Genomic DNA, 19,441 nt, shown 5'->3' with positions numbered 1-19,441 from the left:
TGTCACTACATCGCCGCTTGTGCCTGCTCAGTCCGATTCACAGAGCAATTTGACCCAAGGCAATGGTTCATGGCAGGCACTCAGGCACGTCAGGCACTTTGCGTAAAGCGGTCCGCCGGTTTCCAACTCCGCCAGGCGTCGCCAAAGTCGAGACGAGACGCGAATTGCTCGGCAACTTCCACTCACTCACTCTCCCTTTCCGCTCACACGCCTTTGCTATACCACACCATCATTTCTCCCCTACTGTTACGACACCTTACTCTATCAGACGGCCCTATACCCCAAAAAGTGGCCCAGACTTATACCCTGACCCATCATTCCCCCTTGCAATGATTCAATGACAGCTGCTCCCGTCTCTGCGGTCGATCGATCCGCCGCTATTTCCGCTGCTCCTGCTCCTCTCAAAGGACCCACTGCATCTACATCCTATCTCGTCTTTCTGCCCCCTCCCAAAGAGAGTAGGCGTCTGCTCCGGGACCGCTCTATCAATACCAATGGTTCTGACTCGCGGACCAGCGGCTCGGATGCCAAGTGGAAGCGTGGTCGCTCGAGACATTTCCGGCGCGGAGGGGAGGAGGAGCAGTGGGTAGAAGCGGATCGAGCAAGCGTCTCTCGCAGTAGTAGTAGCATACATCGCCGGACGTCCGCACACGTGAGACATACATCGGCAGCCTTACCAATCCCGAAGACCAGTGCAGCTGCCGTCACGCTACCGGCACGGCCGCAGGGCGATGAAGGCCACTCGGAGAATGTGAGACAGGAGGTCCTTGTACCCGCTGCTCAATCTGAGTATGTCAGCGATGGAGGTACGAGGTTCAAACCTCGCTCACCGATCATCTCTGAGAAGAGGAATGGATATCTCCAGGGCGGGCGGACACGATCTGCGCAAGACCCTCTAGTAGGCCACCCCCAATCCGATAGCAGCGAGAAGAGCCATTCCACCTCATCGGGCTCTTCCCTCGAGCTCACGCCGGCAGGTGAAGCGGCGTTACGCTTACGAAATGCGCGTACGGTGAATCATCAGCTGGCAGCCGTTCCCCTCATCGAGGTGCCCAACAATTTGTCGTACCTCATCTCGCCAGGGTTGGGACGTGGGACCGGGTCGGGCGTTCACTACTCGTCCCGGCTGGACGATGGAACATCCTGGACCGAGACACTAGTGACTGGACTCGCTGAGCGAGAACAGGAGCTGACTGGGGACATATCGCATACCCACCTCGGTAAGATCATGCGGTCTGGCCTCGGCGGGCACAAAGTGCAGTCTGCGAGCGGCAGCGTTGTCGTCTCTCCTGCTAGTAGAGTCGACGACACCGACGAGACACGAAGATATCGTCTTGATGAAGAAGAACGTGCATTTCTTGCCGGTCCATTTTCACTTGGCTCGACCTCCATTGGACTCGCTCTCAAGTGCCAAGCAGGCGAAGAACCTCTTCGCCATGCAGAGGAAGGCTTCTCTGGTGGCTCGCAAGAGAACATCTCTATCTCCCGCGCGCTACGATCTGAAAGTGAAGTGCGAGCATTGGAAATGGAGAAAGAGCGGATTAGAAGAGAGAGGGAGGAGGATGAAGATGGGCTCAGCGTTTGGCCTGCAGGGAAGGACAAGAGAGGGAAAGTGAGGTTCGTCTCTGCTCGAGAAGCGATGCAAGACCCACCAAAGGGAGAAACGACTTCATCACGAGGCGACATGAAGAAGCGCGGGCTGAAAAGAGGCCCGACGCAGGGGCATACAGGTAGTCAAGAGTCGCCTGGCAGCCAGAACGGACGGGCGAGCAACGCCAGTCAGACCGAAGAGGAGGAAGAGATTCCACTGACGCCTGTCAGGAGGAAGCGTTTGAGGCTTGAGCCGCCTACTCCTTTGCCTACACCATCTGCGAGATCCGACCAGGTCTCCAATATGGCCAGTAAAGCAGAAGCTCAAATCGCTTGCCACTGTCAATGTCAGAGGACATCCGCGACGCGTGGTGCAGAGGCTCAGAGCCGTCCGGGCGTTGCCGCAACCAGTCGAGCCGATGAAGCAGCTGCAGATCGATCTGGGCCAGCAAGCGCAGAGCAGTCAAGAAGTGTGGTTTCGCCCATCAAGAGAGCGAAATCAGACCCAAAGCCGATCAGCAGTACGCCTCTGTTGGCTCCTCTTGCTCCGCTCCCTTCATCCTCAGACCCGTCTCCTCGCAATCGACGGCAAATGAGCGCCTCAACATCTGCTTTGACGAGCTTGTCAAGGGTGAACCAGAGCGTGTGTCGCTTCAGCATCTTCACTCGGAGATCTGCCGATGCCTCTACCTCCACCTCGGCTTCTCGCAGCCGAGTATTGCGTAAAGAGAGGGACCGCGAGGTGTCGAGGCCCACGATGCATCCGACGCGACCAGACCCTGCTCGAGAGATCAGCGTCGATGCTAGCAGATCGGGCGACGCCTCGGTCTCGCACCAACGCAACAGGCAAAGGCCAGAAGCAAGGCATGACAACGACTCGGCGATCTCTCGGTCTGACTTTGTGCCCCCAACGATGAGGGAAGAGAGAGACGACTTGCCGCCTCCTCATACCCCTCGGGACCTCATGCCGGCAGTTCAGCCTCTTTCCCCCATTCAAGCACCCGCGGAAGGGAAGACGGCCGAGAAGAACCCCAGAGTCGATGCACCTTCGACGAAAGACCTCCGCAAGAGTGTGTCGGTGGCGAAGACAGCGTCGAAGACTGACAACATGGTGCCAGAGCCACCGACAATCGGAAATGTTCCTCCTCACAGAGAAGTGACCATCAGCAAGCCCTCGACGATGGCGGCGGCGGCATCTACCACGAACTTCCTGGACTTGTCGACCTCGTCATCAGAGAGGCCGACCACGTCGCGCCCACAACGACCTCCGCCAGTCCCAATACCGCCCTTGCGCACCTCGACCTCTACCAAGTCCCACGGGCCTTCCAAGCTCGCTCAGTCCTTGACGGCCGAGAGCCTGGATCGCTCTCTGAACATGGGCGAGAGCTGCGAAAGTGTAGGACAGAGCAGTAACGTTCGTGGCCAGACGATGACGATGACCGGTCTGGACTCGATTCCTCCTCCACCTGCACTGCACTTTGACCCTCGAGAGGTGACCAGTCTCCTCTCCATCCTGCGCAACCCTATCCCTCATCTTCCAGCCAAGCACGGAGGTTATGCAGAGCAGATTACCTCGCCGCGCATCGACGTGCTGGTGCTGATAAGGGAGATCGGGGCGCTCGAGGAAATCGGAGTGAAAGTCTTCAGCAAGGGCAAAGTCGTCGAGGGCAGGGTGGACATGATGGCACGCTCTGAGCTGGTGGTGATGGATGGAGAAGGCAGTATCAGTAGAGTGGTACTGTGGGGACACTGTGCACTTGAGTGGGCTGGGGCTGAGCACAGTGGAGATGCAACGGAGGAAGAGGAATTTGAGACGTCGGGCGAGCACAGCCACTCTACGCGGGCAGGTATGACGACGACTATGGATACAACGAGCTTCCGTGGGGACGAGACGACGACGTACGGTGGTGTGCTACTGCGCGATGCAGCACAGCATAAGTCCGCCTCTAAGTCCGCGGTGGTGCGGAAGGACAAGCACGAACGTCGGCCCGTGGTCGGTCCCCTACGGCCCGGAGACGTTGTATGTCTCTCCTCGCTCATCGTCTCTCCGACTCCCACCAAATCCTCCGGCCCACCTCAACGCGCCACCGTCACACGGGCACAGCCAGCCTCTGTGCAGCTCGTTGCCTCTGAGCGGACGTCTTCAAGGGCAGAGCTCTGCTGGCGATGGGACCTGCGAGGACGCGAAAAGGATCGGGAGCGGGGGCGTCGAAAGTATAGATTCGATGTAGCTTTGGCGGATTTCGATCGACGGTGCAAGGAGGTTTGGAAGTGCGCTACGAGATGGGACGGGGAAAGAGACTGAATTCGAGGAGCGAACCGGACCACATTGTTCTTTGTTGTATCTGTGCAATGATCCGACTGTATTAGTAGACTAGCATTGCGAGCGAGGAAGCGAGCGAACACTGACAAGAGGAACGGAAGGGGGAGCCCTGCCGACATCTGGGAGAAGGAGAAGGCCCGAGCGGCTCGGAGATTGAGTTGGGTGTTGGGCGCAGGAGATGCGAGGCGCGGCGAGGCGTGACGTGGAAGGAATCCCAAGGAAGAAGGCCAGAGGCGGCAGACAGGCTCACCAGCGCGGCAACAGGAGACTTGTACTCACACCTTCTGACCATCTTGTACATTGAGACATACGCTTCCTTCTCACCTCATAGCATCTCCTGCGCATATACTCACTCACTCGCACGCAAACACCTCGTACTCTCGCCTCATGAAGTCACACGTTGGTGTAGCAGCACTGGCATTGGCAGCCGTAGCCACTGCCTCCAATGCAGAGCACGTGGAGCGAAAGCCATTCAAGGTGAGCATCGCATTCCCATCATCCTGGGCTCCCAGACCACTCAGCTAGCAGTCAGCTCCACAGGCTTGACCCATGAACAAGGCTGACTCAACACCCGTTTGCCCTTTGCCTTGTCTCCCAACCGCCACCCATAGCGTACCAGCATCAAGGCTCCCTTCCTCGAACAATTCACAGAGGACTGGACAGAGCGTTGGACCCCTTCGGCAGCTACAAAGACGCAAAAGGGCGGCGATGTCTTCTCCTACTCGGGCAAGTGGTCCGTAGAGGAGCCAATCGTCTTCCCCGGCCTCTTGGGCGATGAGGGACTGGTGGTCAAGTCCAAGGCTTCCCAACATGCCATCTCCGCACCCTTCACCGAGGTGGTCAAGACCGATGGCAAGAAGCCCTTGGTGGTCCAGTATGAGGCCAAATTCCAGACGGGACTGAGCTGTGGTGGTGCATACCTCAAGCTACTCAGCGAGTCGCCCGATGGAATCCAGGCAAAGGAGTTCTCGGATCAGACCCCCTACACAATCATGTTTGGTCCTGACAAGTGTGGTCAAACGAACAAGGTCCACTTCATTGTCCGTCACAAGAACCCCGTCACCGGTACCATCGAGGAGAAGCACCTGATCGACACTCCTTACCCTAAGCTGGCAAAGACGACTAACCTCTACACCCTCGTGGTGCAACCCGACAACTCCTACGAGATCTTCATCAACCACGAGTCGAGGAAGAAGGGTACCCTCTTTGAGCACTTCCAGCCCCCTTTCAACCCACCAAAGGAGATCGATGACCCAGAGGACTTCAAGCCCGCTGACTGGGTCGACGAAGAGCGGATCCCAAGTCCCGTTGCTAGCAAGCCAGCAGACTGGGACGAAGATGCCCCTGCTGAGATCTCCGACCCTGACGCTACTAAGCCCGCCGGGTGGCTCGAGGATGAGCCGCTCCGAATTCGCGACCCAGAGGCCCAGAAGCCCGAGGAGTGGGACGATGAAGAGGATGGTGAGTGGGCTCCTCCTCTTGTGCCCAACCCCAAGTGTCAAGAAGCCCCCGGCTGTGGTCCCTGGACCCCACCTACGATCCCCAACCCTAAATACCGCGGAAAGTGGACTGCACCCCTTGTTGCCAACCCTGACTACAAGGGCGTCTGGGCCCCACGTAAGATTGCCAACCCAGAGTACTACAATGACGAGCAACCAAGCAACTTCACTCCCATGGCTGGTATCGGTTTCGAGATCTGGACCATGGACGAGGACATCCTCTTTGACAACATCTACGTCGGCTACTCTGCCGAAGACGCAAAGAAGTTGGCCGAGGAGACCTTTGACGAGAAGTTGCCCATTGAGCAGAACATTGAGAAGAAGACGGACGATGAGAAGAAGGCAAAGGACGCCGAGGAGGCAAAGGGGGCAGCCCTGGACACCGCCAAGTCCTTTGTGGAGAAGTACACAGAGGAGGCCAAGCAGTTCCTCGACGCTGCCAGGGATGACCCCATTGAGGCTTTCAAGGCCTTCCCCCAGGTTGCTGGTGGACTGGGAGCACTCGTCACCATGCTCCTGGGTATCGTGGCTGTCCTCGCCGGTCTAGCTGGCTCCAAGGCTGCCCCGGCGGTCAAGGACGCTGCTGCGAAGGGCAAGAAGAAGATTGATGCACCTACCACCTCTTCGGCAAAGGGCGTCACTTCCAAGACGTCCGCATCGGAGACGGCAAAGGCAAAGTCTACCTCAGTCACGGCTGCTGGCAGCAATGGCACTAGCAAGAGGACCGTCGTTAGCGCTGAGGATGACGAGGATTAGAGAGAGGGGTGCGTGGAGAGATCGCCGAGCATGCTAGGTGTAGAGGTGTAGAGGAGTTCAGTCGTCGCTGTTGGAGGAGCGAAAGGAATTGGTGAGAGCCGTGCGGACGAGTAAGAAGAGCCGGCTGGCTGGTTGACCGGTGAGGGACCCTGCGCTCGAATGTATTTGAGAGGGGAAGGGGGGCCTCAGAGCGAGAGAGAGAGGAACGGCTTGCATCCTGCTGCAAGTCGAGAAAGAAGCTCGCTGTGCTGTACGTCATCAGACTCAGACAAACACATACACACAAACCAAAAAATATCACAACGTTCCATTCTCCACATCGAAACGTCAATGGTCCGTTTTGAGCTTGCTGATCATTGGTATCATTTGCAGTGCGCCGTTCGTCCCTAGACTAGACCTAGACTAGACTAGACTAGACTATCCGCTTCCTCCCTCTCTCCCTCCCTCTCTCCCTCCCTCTCTCCCTCCCTCCCTCCCTCCCTCCCTCTCTCCCTCCCTCCCTCTCTCCCCAACTCCAACTCCAACTTCCTAGTGCCCTCCACCTCCATCTCCATCTCCATCTCCCGTTCGTGTCCTCAAAAATTCCTCGTGCATACGAGCCCAAGCGCTACGGGCTTCCCGGCGAGGTTGAGAAGGCTCCCTCTCTCTCTCCCTCGCCCTCTGCCTCTCCCTCTGCGTTGCACTCTCCCTCTGCCTCTGCGTTGCACTACCATCGTCGCCTTGCCTCTGACTCTGAGTACTGCCATCTCCTCCGCTCGGTCTTGAAGCTTGTACTGATCCTTGAACCCGACTGCGATTTCGATTGCGATTGGTAGTCTCCGTCTCTGTTTCACCGCCCGAGGGGTCATCCACCTCTTGATCTTCTTCTCCTTCTTCGTCTCCTGCCTCGGCCTGGAGTGCAGCCTCGGACCAAGGAGAGGGAGAGGAGGCAGAGGATGACGAGGATGCGGATGCGTTGGAATCGGCTCCAATAGCAGAGGTGGAGGCGGATCGAATGGCGAGTGTTGCAAGCTCATCGCATGGGTAGCCGAACCTGTCCACTTGTCCTTGACCTCGTCCCAGTGATTGACCGTGACCGTGACCGTGACCGTGATTGTGATTGTGATTATGGCTGTTGCCTGGAGCTGGGCTAGAGCTAGAGCTTGACCCAAATCCGAAGCCATAGGCGGCGAGAAGGTCCGTCTGACTGCTGCTTCTACCCCTGCCCTTTTTCGTCGACTTGAGCTTCTTGCCACCTCCTGCTACACCACTGCCCTCGACGCCTCCATTGCTTCCGCTGCTTCCGCTACCACCGCCGCCAACACCAACACCAGCTGCATCGCTCATGATTCTTCTCAGGTCCGCACTAGCCGCATACTCTGGGTTGCGTTGGTCCTCCGGTAGTGCTTCTTCGGCAAGGGAGGTTCCCTTTTTCTCCTGTGCAGAGAGAGAGGCGACGAGGTGGGCTTCAAGCTCCGAGAGGTGCGCTTCGATGGCTGCCGTCTCGCCTTGAGCGGCAGCGGAGAAGGCTTTGCCGAGTGGGGAGGAAAGCTGATCCTCTACTAATGGAGCGAGGGATGAGGAGAGGAGGACTGCAGGCGCCTGCTTTGATTTGCCGTTGCTCGTCGAAGTATCACCGACTGGAAATGCCTGAGAGGCATGTAGAGTGGGGTGCCTCTCCCTACCCTTGGGGAAGAGACTCTCCAGATCCGCTTCTAGCCAGCCATCCTCGTCCTGGTCGCTCTTTATGGCACGACTGAGATGGTCAAAGCGTGGATTGAGGATCGCGTCCCATCCCGACCTGCCAGGGCCTGCTCTTGTAAATGGCCAGCTAGAAGAAGAGGCAGTCGAGGCAGGTCCGAGAGCAGAGCGAGTCTGTAGGTAGGCAGGTAGGCGCAGGAGAGGTTGAGAGAGAGCAGCATCTGACCCACCTCCGGGACAGGCAGCAGTAGGATCGTCCCCGCTCGAGCCAACACCACCGGCCCCGCCTGCTTCGCCGAAGTTGTTTCCCTCGATGAGTCCGTTCCAGAGGGCGGCCTCCACCATGAGCTGACGCGAGGTACTGCCTGTACCTCCCACTGTTCCCCGTTTTGGAAGCGAAGCTCTTGGATGAAGCGTAGCAGGCCGTGTGGGAAAAGGGCGTCCGAATGGGTAGGCAGGATGGATCTCTGAGGGAAGGAGGTCTTCGCTCTGTGCAAGCTGGGAGAGGAGATGTGGCTGTAGGAGGACCTCTTCCTGTGACCAAGCCCAGGGCTCTTCACCACCCCAGCGATCATCTCCCCCTTGTACCGCGGCGGGATGATCCTCTCCACCTTGGACACCTTGCATCTTCAGATTGCGCATGCGCTTGGTGTATTCGGCATCGTTGTACGTCTCTGGGAAGCGGTATCCCTCTCCGCCGCCTTTACCACTCATCGTCAGTGGTATAGGTTCATGGTGGCCCTGCGATGATGACAGCAGCAGGGCCGTGAGTCGTGTGGAGTGTTTGAAGGAGGGCGCATAGGATGATGTCGGGTCTAGCGTGAATGGTGAGGGAGCTATACCCGCTGAGGCGGATGAGGAGGGGTCCTGGAAGTAGGAGGATGGACCTGGAGCCAGGAGCGGGAGGGCATGGCTGGGTGTGACGAGACGGCGTGAGTGCGAGTAGGACGAGTCGGATGGCATGGTCGATTGATGTTGAAGAAGAAGGTGAAGGGAGGGCCGAAGCCCGAAGCTGAAGGTAATGGATCAGGAGGATGGCATCCGCGGGCAAGCAACACCCAGAATAACAGACGGAAGGGCCCTTGGCGGCAGCGGAAGCAGCAGAGGGACGCAGAGGAGGAAGAAGTAGAGACAGGTAGCATTGGCGTGTCTTCTCATCCTTACAAGGTCGCACTCATAAGAGGAACCAAGGCACATCTCCTGGCACCAATTCTCACAGCCATGGAGACATACACCTTCCCCCACTTCCACCCAGAAAGCAATACCGTCCACCTCGCCCTCTTCCACTCTGTCAGCAACGCCCAGCCCCTCCTCTCTCAGATCATCAATGCCGCCTCTCTGCCCACGGGCCACCCGGATCAGATCAAGGTAGACTTTGCATTCATCGATGCGGGCATGGTAGTCAGTAGAGAGCAGGTACTCAATGCGGTGTTGCAGAGCATGGTTTGGAAGGAGAGGGGCGAAGAGGGAGCAATTGGGGCGGGCAGTGGAGGATTAAAGACAAAGACGATTCATAGCGAGGTGATCTGGAACCTCTTCCCTGGCAGAAATGTAAGTGAAAGTGGACCTACAGACGAAGTGCCCCTACTTGTTGCTGACTGTGTCTGTCGTATGCTCCTACAGATCTCCTCGTCCCTACGCGAAGTTGGTCTCTCGCCCAAGACCACCTCTCTCCTCCTCGTTCACATCTGCTCCTCTTCAAATCCCCAACCCTCCGAGATCCTCTCCCGCATGACCAATCTAGTGCAAGGTACTCTCGATGTCTCTGGTCTCTCCTCTCTCGAGCATCGAGCAGATGCAGGGGAAGGCAGCGCAGGGACGAATTGGAAGGAGCTCACAAAGTTGTACAAGATTGACGAGTCGGTGGATAACGAAGAGCGCAGGAGGGCAGTCGTGGAGAGTGCCACGGCTATCAAGAATGTTGCCGGTTGAGGAGCTGACGGGGACCTACCAGCTAATCTAACTCGACGAGGAGGAGTGGCTAGTGCAGCTCTCATATTTCTACACGCCCCCTCTCGATATCCATGGGCCCCCTCTCGGCGCAAGAATGAAGGCAGCAAACCGTCTGTCGGTGACTCTATTTACTCTCTTGAACGAGATCGATCCCCCCTACAGCAACCCGACGGCTTCATCAGAGCGCATCAGATTGCGTGCGGTCTCATGCAGCACGTCTGGAGTCTTCAATTGCGAGAAATTGATCAGGCGATGAGGAAGCTTGGAGATGTAGGACACGTGCATTGTAAGGAGCTAAGAGTACAAGGTGAAGGGAGGCACAACCACGGCAGAAGCAAGATGAAAGGATAGAGGGAGGGAAGCCAGAAGAGGGATGAACATGTAAAGGGAACGAAGGGCATACATGACGACGCAATACTACGACGACTTGCTCTTCTTTTCCTTCTTCTTTTCCTTCTTGTCCTTCTTCCCACTCTCGGCGTCCTTGGCAATACTCTCATCGCCAGGCACACCGCCATCGGACTTCTTTGCTGCCTTCTTTGCCTCTTTCCTAGCAGCCTTCTCTGCCGCCCTAGCCACCTCATCCTTGACATCCTTGTCACCTCCCTTGGACTTGCTCTTCTTGTCCTTCTTCGACGAGGACTTGTCCTTCTTCGAAGCCTTCTCCTTCTTCTTGTCCTTCTTCGATGCCGGGTCGGATGCACCTACTGCCTCGGGCATAGTCGCCGGTTCATCGTCGTCATCGCTGTCGTCGCTATCACTGTCATCGTCCTTTCCATCCACGTCCATCAGGTCTCCTGCAGCCTCCTCAATGGACCGCAATGCCTTGCTCATCGCATCGGCATTCTTCGAAGGGGGCTTGCCGCTCTCGTAGAAGGCCAGCCTCTCCTCGACTTGTCCGTTCATCACCTCTCCGAACTTCGATGAAGGTTGGTCAGAGAAGCAGTCGATCCTAGAGGCAATTGAGATCTTGTTGGCCAGGAAACGCGACATACGACCCTTGTTCTTTGGTGCTGCCCTGGCGATAGCCGAGGCATGGTAGATAAGACCGTACTTCGGTGTGTTGCCCTTGGTCTTGAGAGCTCGGAAGAGAGCCTTCTCTGCTCCGAGAATCTGCACCGTCGAGGCGGGGTACTTGGCCAAGTTGGTGAGCGATCCGGCGTGGGAGATGAGACGAGCGCCAATGATCTCGCCTAGCAGTGCTGAGAGGTTGGGTGCTACCAGGTGCATCTTCTCGATCAGGTACTTGTGCATCCTCTTACGGTAGTCGGCCAAGTGTACAACACGGTCGGCGAAGGTCTGAATGTTCAGCATGTCCATCTCTCCAATCTCGGTACCCATCGATGCGCGTGCGGCATCGAAGATGTTCCTAGCCACAGTCTCGTCACCCTCGAGGATATCAGTGATCTCCTCGATGTGGTCCTCTGTCAGCCTCTCCTTTGCCTGGATGAAGCTGGCAAGCTTGGCGTAAAGCATGTTGTCATTCACGAGCTTGACCAGCTCAGGAAAGTGCCAGCCATACCATTCGCGGACCCTCATAGCAAAGGTGTTGACATCCTTGTCCAGGGTGTCTAGGAGAGCAATAGCCTGGATGATCATGTTGTCAGATCGGTTCACGTTGAACTTGACCTTCGATCGCGAGTACGAGTGACCAAGACCGAGCTGAGCCTTGGACAGATCGCCCTGCTGCATGTTGGAGATGAGCTTCTCGGCGTGCAGTCGGAGACCTCGAATCAGCTCGAGTGTGGTGGAGCCAGTGTCGCAGCCGATGCCCAGCTCGCCGACGATGGCTCCAGCAAGACCTCGCTCAGACACACCGAGGTTCAGGCCCTTGTTCTTCTTGCCCGAGGGCAAAAGAACCTGAGTAATGAGAGCCTTGAGGTGGTCATTGAGCACACCTGCACAAGCGAGGAGAGAGGGAAGCGGAAGAACAGATGGTACCGCATGTCAGCTACGTCCAGGCTGGCGATACTCAAGTGACAACCTACTCACCTTCTGAGATGTCGAGACAGCTCTGCAGAGCATCCACTGCGCTCCTGAAGGGGCTGAAGGAGAGGAGCTTGACCATCCTGCCGAAGTTTCCGATGTCCAGCGCTGCCTCCTGCACTGCCGTCGTCTTTCCTGCAATCTCCTCTACCTGGGTGACCTGGAAGATGGCGCATCCTGTGGCACATTCGAAGAGGACGTGCGTAGGAGCTGACATGATGGTGGAGGTTGGTTTCCCTGCTCGAGGGATGTGTGGTGTTGGGTGGTATGAGGTGCGGTCGGGCGGAGGATGTACGAGCGATCTGTGAGAAGAATTGCTCTGCTCGACGCTGCCCGCCGAGTTTTTTGCGGAGGGGCGGCGGCGGCGGCGGGCCAAGTGTGTCGAGCTGCAGCGCGCGTCTCGGAGCCGCGTTGGGCGGACATGGAAGTGCAGCCCTGCACCGAGGGGTGACGACGAACCGCACAGACGTCGAGGCAAGGCAGGCACTGACGACGTCCACCAGACAGCCTGCCTTCGTGATCTTCTCATCCTCAGCTTCGTATCACACTCGACGTACAGCGCACCTCACATCGCTCACCATGTCGAGGAGCTCATACGATAGATATCTCACAGGTGGGTAGCCCCAAGCATGCTCATTGTAAAGCTCCTCGCTGACGCTTTCTTGCCGCCCATGCCTTGCTACAGTCTTCTCGCCCGATGGACGTCTGTACCAGGTCGAGTACGCCTTCAAGGCCATCTCTTCGGCTGGTCAGACTAGTGTAGCGATCAGGGGAAAGGACTGTGCCGTCGTAGCAACGCAAAGGAAGATTCCAGTGAGTAGCTCAGATCAGACCATTGGCCATCAGATGCGCTTCCCCGCTCACGCCAGGACATCTGTACCAACCTCCACCGACCGCTCAGGACAAGCTGGTGGAACCATCAACTGTGACGCACATCTTCAAGCTGACACAGGAGATTGGATGCATCATGACTGGAAGGATCGGTGAGACATCAGAAGAGCTGTGGTACGGCCCTCAGCCGGCAAGAAGCTCACATGGTCTCCTCCCTGCCGCCCCTACCTCTCTCCACAGCCGATGCCCGGTCTCAGGTACAACGTGCGCGGGCAGAGGCTGCTGAATTTAAGTACAAGTATGGATATGCCATCACACCTGACCTCCTCGCCAAGAGAATTGCCAACATCAATCAGGTCTACACTCAGCGAGGTGAGTCCGAGTAGAGACTGTCTCGGTCTCCGTCAAGTGAGCCTTCTGAAGTCTATTGCTGAGACTACCTTCCCCTCCCCTGACCTCCTCCTTTCGCAGCTGCCATGAGGCCCCTAGGTATCTCCATGATTCTCGTCGGTATTGACTCGGATCCAGAGCGAGGTCCTCAGGTGTACAAGATCGACCCTGCAGGGTACTACGTCGGATTCAGGGCCACTGCTGCCGGCCAGAAGCAGACGGAAGCCATCAACTACCTGGAAAAGCATTTCAAGAAGTCGTCTTCGGCATCAACTGCAGCTGCAGCAGAGTCCGAGACTGGCACCAGCGGCAGTGGGCTCGTCGACGCTTCGCCCGACGCGGCTACAGCAGAGGCAGAGGCCGTCTCGCGCAAAATGACCAAGGACGAGGCCCTGCAATTAGCCATTCAGACCCTTTCGACAATCTTGGCGCAGGACCTCAAGGCGACAGAGGTGGAAGTGGGGATCATTGGTGGACCAAAGGGAGCAGATGGGGATGACAAGAGTGATGAGGCTCAGCAGGAGAGGAGGTTCAGGACTCTGAGCGAGGAGGAAATCTCCAATGTCCTGGACGCAATCGCTGAAAAGGACTGAAGAGGAGCGAATCAGGTATGACGGGGAGTGGAAGGAGACGAGACTGGTCTAGCAATCCCATCAGCCTTTACGATCAATCGACATCATGGCGTGAGGGCAGGTTGAATGATTTGGAAAGCTACGACAGATGAGACGACAGAGAGGAAGACACTCAGTTTGCCCCCTTCTTTCTATCCTTTCTCTTCCTCCCAATCAAGCTCCCCAATTTATTTCCCAACTTGTCTCCCGCTGCTCCTCCTTCCCTACCAACTTTATCCGAAGCCTGCTCCTTGACTTTTCGCACTCGAGTTTCGTCCCTCTTGCTGCCCTTTGCGCCATTGCTACCAACGCTGGCGGCGCTCTTTGCTTCGCTTCCCCTTTTCTTGGTAGATTGGTTCCAGTTGGCCCGCTTTGGAAGCCGCTTGCCACGGACGTCCTCTTCTGCCTCGGGCTCGCCATCTTCCTCCTCTCCCTCATCAGAGAATGAGGCAGGTGCGGCAGTAGACTCCATACCACCACCACTACCACCATTGGCATCTCGAAGTGTCCTCCTCTCTGCATTCTTTCGATTTTGCTCCACCCGATCTTGTCGTGCCTTTACCACGGTGGCATTTTCGATGCTGAATTCGACAAAGAGGAGACCACCACGCTCTGCCTTGTCCACGGAACGGGCACCGGATTCTTTGAGCTCGGCTTGCTTGGAGAGGACTCGCTTGAGGCGGGAGGGGAGATCCTCACTAGAGCCGGAGCCGGGGGTGCTGCTGGAAGGTTTGTTCTTGACCTTGTCCACCAAACCCGAGCCCGAGCTCGAGTCCTTTTCGGCAATTTCTCCCTCGAGCTTCTTACGTAGATCCTCCAGCTCCTCAATGTACCACTCAATCATCAACTTCTGCACGTCCTTGTTTGCATTCAACCATCTCAATGCCCTCAGTGCTTCTCCGAAACTCCTCATTTCGAGGAAACCGAATCCCTTTGAGCGGCCCACACCCGTCATTGGGTCCGGTCGATCGATGGCGCGAACGATCTTGGACTGCACGACGGAGGTGGAGCGCTCCCCCTTCTTGGGCGGCTTTGACGCCAGGGAAAAGGTGCGATCGGCTAGCTCATCGACATCTAGATCCTGACGCTTGCCCTCGGCTACTTCGGCCTTGAAGGCTTTGATGGCGTGAATGGCCAGCCGCTTGAGCATCCTGTCGGTGCAGAAGAGGGGAAGTTGGCGGATCGAAAGACGCGTCTTGGAGATGTACAGGGAAGGATTGATGGACAGCTGTGAGCGCCTTTGACTGAAGGAGCCTAGACGCTTTTCAATCTCATTGGGGTTGGAAGCAAGCTGCTCCGCCATGGGGGTATTGGGCAGAGGCACACCTTCTCTCATGAGATGGGTGTTGCGCTTGTCTTGCTTCTGACGAGCCTTGATACCCGCTGCTGTGAGTGAGTCTGCCTTTTCCCTCTCCACAGCAGGAATGACGTTCAGGATGCGTCCGCGAATGTTAAAAGAGGCAGTCAGTGGTGCAGAAGGGTCCACGGTCAGGACCGAGGTCATGCTGAAGGGGTTCTGGCCCGCCTTGAGAGGTGGAGCGGTGATGCCGCTCCCCGCCTCTTGCTCAACGTCCCTGGCTCTTTGCAGGGCTTCCACAGCGGCCTCCTTGGTCCAGAAGCATACGAAGCCTGTTCCTTTGCTGCGCGGTGGGTTGGTAGATCGATCCATTGTGATGCGTGCGTAGCGGACGGCGCCAAATTGCTTGAAGAGAGTGAGGAGCTCAGGCTCGGTAGCTTCGAAAGGCAGATTGCGGACGAAGAGTGTCGTGCCTTCAGAAGGAGTGGGAAGGGCAGGCTTGACGTCCTCTTCCTCGTCTTCCTCAGATCCGGCATCGTCGTCCGATCCATCCTCGAGGTCATCGTCGTCAGCATCACCGTCAGCCTCCGTCTCTTCGCCATCCGTCTCCTCTTCCTTCTTCTTCCATTCATCCTTGGTCAACGCCCAGTCAACAGCAACAATGCGCTCTGGTTGAGCGGATTCTCTGACCTCCTTGAGCTTCTCCTTGGCCATGAGCCTTCCTTTGGACCCCTTGGCCGTCTTGGCGGCAATCTTTTCGGCTTCGCCATGGCGGATGGGCTTGCCATTGACACCTTCTAGAGCGCGAGCAGCATCCGAGCGTGATACGAGCCAGACAAAGCCGAAGCCTCGACCTTTGGTCTTCGCGGCAGCAGGAGCAGCAGGAGCAGCGCTTGGCGTAGACTTTGGCAAGGTATCTGACTCCTCAGGGCTGCTGGCAACGCTGTGCTCATCATCCTCGGAGGATGAGTCGCTACTGTCGCTCCCTGTCTCGTCATCATGGCTGTTGCTGTCCTCCTCCTCGCTCTCGTCTCCCTCTTCACTGTCCTTCTCCTCCGCGCCATCTTCGACCTTGATCGTGTCTTCGAGGGTCTCAACCTGGACGGCGGCCGGCTTTGATGGCTGCTGGCCTGTCTTTGGCAAAGCTTGTGGAATGTCAATCTTGTAGATGGGTCCGAATGGTAGGAAGACGGCCCGCAGGTCCGAAGTGGTGACGTCCCAAGGCAAGTTCCTGATGATCAACCGACTCTCCTGACTGATTCCTGCGACAGGGATGCTATCCACGGCTGGTAGGTGGGCAATGGAGCCATCAGCGCCCTTTGAGGCTTCTTCCACCTCTTTGCGCCTCTTCTCCATCCTTTCTCTGGTCTCTGGCCTCATCCTTGCATTGAGCTTGGCTACACCGTCCGCTCGTCGCTTGAGTACAGCGGAGAGCAGAGCGCCCTTGAAGGTATGTGCGTGAAGCTTTGTAACAGCAGTTGCTGCATGGTTGGGTGTACGGAAGATGACATGTGCGACGTCGGGATCGGGCTTGGGTCCACCTTGAGGTGATGGACCTGGGTAGATGACATTGTCTACATCGCCAATCTTCCTCGCTCGCTTGTATAAGGTCTTTGCGTCTGCTGGCGGCGTGCATGCCTGAAGACCAGAGAGGATCAATGTCCGCACAGCGTCTGGATCCTTGGATGCGGAGGATGAGGAGGATGGATCTCGAGGGGTAGCAGGAACTCTTTGCCCGGCGGGAACTGCAACGCGAGGCCTCTTGACTGGTGGAGCGCCTGCTCCTTCAGCCCGCTCCTTCCTGGTGGGCTTGTCATCTGCCCATGAGACGGCAATGGCTCTCTTGCCGTCGAGTTTCTTGCCTTGCAGCTCGGTCAGAGCCCTCTCTGCATCTTCCGCTACGGCAAAGGTAACGTATCCGACGCCCTTTGACTTTTTGGTCTCCTGGTCTGTCACTACGAAGGCTCTCTTGAGTGGTCCTACATCGGAGAAGAGGGTCTGCAGGTCGACTGAAGTGGCCGTGAATGGCAAGCGTGAGACGAAGAGAGTCGTATTTTGGCGGGCTGCAGATGAGGAGCCAGCGGCCTCTGCATCTGCTGCCTTTTCCCCTTGCTCCTCGAAATATCTCTTGGGAGGCATGGTGGTATAGGCGGGAGGTTGATGAGGGGCAAAGGAGGTGTGTGAAGTGAGGCTCGAGGAAGGACTGCGTCTCTCCGCGTCGTGCAAGGAAAGGGCCAAATTTTTCTACAGGCGCAAGGCAAAAGATGGCCCGGGAGTTGAGCCGCGCCGCGCCTCGTGGGCCAACGATCGCCTCTGTTTCCGATGACTGTCATGGATCCTACTGCACTGGCCGAGCCCAGATCGAGAGGACTCAGCTGCACCTTTGCCCTTTCATATGCTGACAGCTTGCAGAATGGCTCTTACTCTTCCGCTGACTATCGGCTAATCGTGGCTGATGGCGAGGAGGAAGAAAGGGTGGTAGTGCCCCAGTGTGGCTCCGACCCGACTTTTCAGCTGGCATGGCTCGGTTAGGCGCGGGGCGTGGCGCTGGGCGGGGGGATGGTCCGTGTGTTGCTGCAGAGATCACAAGGGTCCTTCGATTGACGTCAGCTGCTGAGTGCACGGCTGCCGCGCTGCGTGTCCACACTGCTCCCCCGCCTTGACCGTGGGTTCCATGCGCCCAGCTCCCCACGCCTCGGCTGCCTCTGGACACATCCTCTGTTCCCCTTGCTCTACTCAAGGGCCCCTTCGCTGGCCTCACCCTACCCTGGCCATCGCCCCCCCCCGCTCGCCCACTCCTTCCCATTTGCACAGCGTCGTCCCTCTTCGTCCTTACCATCCCTTCCCATCGACTCATCCTTCCAAGTCGCACCTCCCCCCAGCCATCTCTGCAAAGATGAACACTTACTTCGACCAGTTCGCATACGCCGTCGCAAAGAAGCACGATGGAGGCATCGGCATCCCCGAGCCCATCGACCCTGACCTGCACCAGTGAGTAAGCAATCACCACCCTCCCACTCCCACGCTTACCCATCTCACTCAACGCTGCCTCCCACCCTTCCACCTTTCCCACCTTCACAGCCCAGAGTCCATCACCAAGGCCGGTGAGACGTACCTATGGGTCGTGTTCGGTATCATGACTGCCGGCTTCCTCGGCTTCACTGCCCTGTCCCAGAAGGTCTCCTACCGATACCGAACCCTCTACGTCACCACCCTCCTTATCAATGCCATTGCCGCCGTCTCCTACTTTGTCATGGCCAGTGGCCTTGGAAAGACCATCGTCAATGCTGACCCACACAGCTGGAGCTCCGTCCGTGAGGTATACTACGCCCGGTACCTCGACTGGCTCTTCACGTAAGTCTATTGAGCACGCACACGCCTACGCGTTTTAGTCAGGAACAAATAGCGCTGACCACTTCACCACACCCACTCACCATCCACAGAACTCCTCTGCTGCTCCTCGACATCACTCTCCTCGCTGGCCTGCCAGTAGGAGAGATCATCATCGTCGTCATTGCTGACATCATGATGGTCGTCACCGGTCTCATTGCTGGTCTGCACCCATCCCTCAAGTACAGGTGGGGCTTCTACGGCATCTCTTGCCTCGCCATGCTCTTCGTCTTCTACGTACTCGTCACGTCGGCTCGCTCCTACGCGTTCCTTCGATCCCCCAAGGTTGGAAACCTCTTCAACCAGGTATCTCTTGCTCTCCTCGTCGTGTGGTCCCTCTACCCCGTCGTATGGGCCTTCAGCGAGGGAACTGGCAAGGTGAGTCGATGCACGGAGGAGTGTGTACATCCTGTTGCTGCGCATCAATTCGTACTGACACCTCTCTTGTCCTCGACGCGTTTCCTTTCCCCTATCGATAGTTCACTGCCGACCAGGAGGTCTTGGCCTTTGCCATCCTCGACGTCATTGCCAAGCCCATCTGGGGAGCTTGGGTCATCTTCGGCACCCCCGAGGAGGGACACGTCATCCTCCCCGAGTCTCTGGCCACCCCCGTTGGAAGCAACTACGGCTCTCTGTCCCAGGAGGCCCGATCTGAGGACGCTTGAAGCGCTCGCCCCTCAACGATCATCCCTCACCAGCAGAGCTGACAGGACTGCATCGAGACCTCACGGCACTCTCTCCCTGCGAGAACTTGGGAGCTGTAGGCCGTGGCCGTAGCAAGTCAACGAAGCTCTCCCTTTCTCTCCCTCTCTATCCCCTCTTATCTCTCACCTCCAACCCTCCCCAGCTTCTCCTCCATCTGCTCTCTTCTTGCCTCTTCTTCCCTGCCCCGCCCTTGTGGCATCTCTTTCCTCCACATCAATCCCCAGTCCTCGCACGGCCTCCCGCGTTGTTGCAACCTTGGAAGCGCAAGCGAGAGAAAGAAGAAACAGGAGACTGTCAACGAAATGAACCTCAACCCCAAATCCTCCAATATGATCCCCTTTATGAAGTTGAAATTGAAGTCGACGTGTCTGTCGAGAGAACGTGTGTGCTCTCTGCGTACTGCGTCTTCCGTCAAATTCACAGTGTCCGT

The 19,441-nt window shown here is 57.3% G+C and overlaps 9 protein-coding genes across 9 annotated transcripts; 5 read left to right on the top strand and 4 right to left on the bottom strand.

Annotated features, from left to right (window-relative positions):
- The first annotated feature begins 83 nt into the window (after positions 1 to 83).
- BCV69DRAFT_279934 (hypothetical protein) lies at positions 84 to 4,123 on the top strand. Its single transcript, XM_025491424.1, has one exon. The coding sequence runs from the start codon at positions 338 to 340 to the stop codon at positions 3,893 to 3,895; it is 3,558 nt and encodes a 1,185-aa protein (XP_025351190.1). The 5' UTR covers positions 84 to 337; the 3' UTR covers positions 3,896 to 4,123.
- Positions 3,926 to 4,397, bottom strand: BCV69DRAFT_17657 (hypothetical protein). Its single transcript, XM_025489537.1, has one exon. The coding sequence runs from the start codon at positions 4,212 to 4,214 to the stop codon at positions 3,957 to 3,959; it is 258 nt and encodes an 85-aa protein (XP_025351189.1). The 5' UTR covers positions 4,215 to 4,397; the 3' UTR covers positions 3,926 to 3,956.
- On the top strand, positions 4,241 to 6,408 carry BCV69DRAFT_279933 (Calreticulin-domain-containing protein). Its single transcript, XM_025491423.1, has 2 exons — positions 4,241 to 4,390; positions 4,525 to 6,408. The coding sequence occupies exons 1-2, from the start codon at positions 4,301 to 4,303 to the stop codon at positions 6,166 to 6,168; spliced, it is 1,734 nt and encodes a 577-aa protein (XP_025351188.1). The 5' UTR covers positions 4,241 to 4,300; the 3' UTR covers positions 6,169 to 6,408.
- Positions 6,409 to 6,662: 254 nt separating this feature from the next.
- BCV69DRAFT_279931 (hypothetical protein) lies at positions 6,663 to 8,922 on the bottom strand. The gene has a single exon (XM_025491422.1). The coding sequence runs from the start codon at positions 8,809 to 8,811 to the stop codon at positions 6,697 to 6,699; it is 2,115 nt and encodes a 704-aa protein (XP_025351187.1). The 5' UTR covers positions 8,812 to 8,922; the 3' UTR covers positions 6,663 to 6,696.
- Positions 8,923 to 9,069: 147 nt separating this feature from the next.
- On the top strand, positions 9,070 to 9,780 carry BCV69DRAFT_244371 (hypothetical protein; the record flags this gene model as incomplete). The annotated part of the gene is made up of 2 exons (XM_025490106.1): positions 9,070 to 9,399; positions 9,472 to 9,780. 2 exons carry the CDS (start codon positions 9,070 to 9,072, stop codon positions 9,778 to 9,780), a joined length of 639 nt encoding a protein of 212 aa, XP_025351186.1.
- A 438-nt stretch (positions 9,781 to 10,218) lies between these two features.
- On the bottom strand, positions 10,219 to 12,004 carry BCV69DRAFT_296328 (putative SIK1-involved in pre-rRNA processing; the record flags this gene model as incomplete). The annotated part of the gene is made up of 2 exons (XM_025493999.1): positions 10,219 to 11,699; positions 11,794 to 12,004. 2 exons carry the CDS (start codon positions 12,002 to 12,004, stop codon positions 10,219 to 10,221), a joined length of 1,692 nt encoding a protein of 563 aa, XP_025351185.1.
- Positions 12,005 to 12,366: 362 nt separating this feature from the next.
- BCV69DRAFT_286101 (N-terminal nucleophile aminohydrolase) lies at positions 12,367 to 13,601 on the top strand (the record flags this gene model as incomplete). The annotated part of the gene is made up of 5 exons (XM_025493513.1): positions 12,367 to 12,400; positions 12,473 to 12,600; positions 12,689 to 12,770; positions 12,859 to 12,990; positions 13,090 to 13,601. The coding sequence occupies 5 exons, from the start codon at positions 12,367 to 12,369 to the stop codon at positions 13,599 to 13,601; spliced, it is 888 nt and encodes a 295-aa protein (XP_025351184.1).
- A 151-nt stretch (positions 13,602 to 13,752) lies between these two features.
- BCV69DRAFT_265448 (hypothetical protein) lies at positions 13,753 to 17,055 on the bottom strand (the record flags this gene model as incomplete). Its single annotated transcript, XM_025490783.1, has 1 exon — positions 13,753 to 17,055. The coding sequence occupies one exon, from the start codon at positions 17,053 to 17,055 to the stop codon at positions 13,753 to 13,755; it is 3,303 nt and encodes a 1,100-aa protein (XP_025351183.1).
- A 725-nt stretch (positions 17,056 to 17,780) lies between these two features.
- On the top strand, positions 17,781 to 19,300 carry BCV69DRAFT_279927 (family A G protein-coupled receptor-like protein). The gene is made up of 4 exons (XM_025491421.1): positions 17,781 to 17,907; positions 17,998 to 18,270; positions 18,360 to 18,684; positions 18,786 to 19,300. The coding sequence occupies exons 1-4, from the start codon at positions 17,813 to 17,815 to the stop codon at positions 18,969 to 18,971; spliced, it is 879 nt and encodes a 292-aa protein (XP_025351182.1). The 5' UTR covers positions 17,781 to 17,812; the 3' UTR covers positions 18,972 to 19,300.
- The last annotated feature ends 141 nt before the right edge of the window (positions 19,301 to 19,441 follow it).

This window comes from Pseudomicrostroma glucosiphilum, assembly GCF_003144135.1.
Source record: "Pseudomicrostroma glucosiphilum strain MCA 4718 unplaced genomic scaffold BCV69scaffold_1, whole genome shotgun sequence".
NCBI classification, from domain to species: Eukaryota; Fungi; Basidiomycota; class Exobasidiomycetes; order Microstromatales; family Microstromataceae; genus Microstroma; species Microstroma glucosiphilum.
This window is presented reverse-complemented; position numbering and strand designations above follow the sequence as displayed.

What these genes read in the sequence shown, in the direction of transcription:
- BCV69DRAFT_279934 (XM_025491424.1), top strand. Translation starts at nt 338, where the DNA reads ATGACAGCTGCTCCCGTCTCTGCGGTCGATCGATCCGCCGCTATTTCC.
- BCV69DRAFT_17657 (XM_025489537.1), bottom strand. Translation starts at nt 4,214, where the DNA reads ATGTACAAGATGGTCAGAAGGTGTGAGTACAAGTCTCCTGTTGCCGCG.
- BCV69DRAFT_279933 (XM_025491423.1), top strand. Translation starts at nt 4,301, where the DNA reads ATGAAGTCACACGTTGGTGTAGCAGCACTGGCATTGGCAGCCGTAGCC. An exon ending in TGGAGCGAAAGCCATTCAAG is followed by an intron (nt 4,391 to 4,524) that starts GTGAGCATCGCA and finishes CGCCACCCATAG; the next exon opens with CGTACCAGCATCAAGGCTCC.
- BCV69DRAFT_279931 (XM_025491422.1), bottom strand. Translation starts at nt 8,811, where the DNA reads ATGCCATCCGACTCGTCCTACTCGCACTCACGCCGTCTCGTCACACCC.
- BCV69DRAFT_279927 (XM_025491421.1), top strand. Translation starts at nt 17,813, where the DNA reads ATGAACACTTACTTCGACCAGTTCGCATACGCCGTCGCAAAGAAGCAC. An exon ending in ATCGACCCTGACCTGCACCA is followed by an intron (nt 17,908 to 17,997) that starts GTGAGTAAGCAA and finishes CCACCTTCACAG; the next exon opens with CCCAGAGTCCATCACCAAGG. An exon ending in TCAGCGAGGGAACTGGCAAG is followed by an intron (nt 18,685 to 18,785) that starts GTGAGTCGATGC and finishes CCCTATCGATAG; the next exon opens with TTCACTGCCGACCAGGAGGT.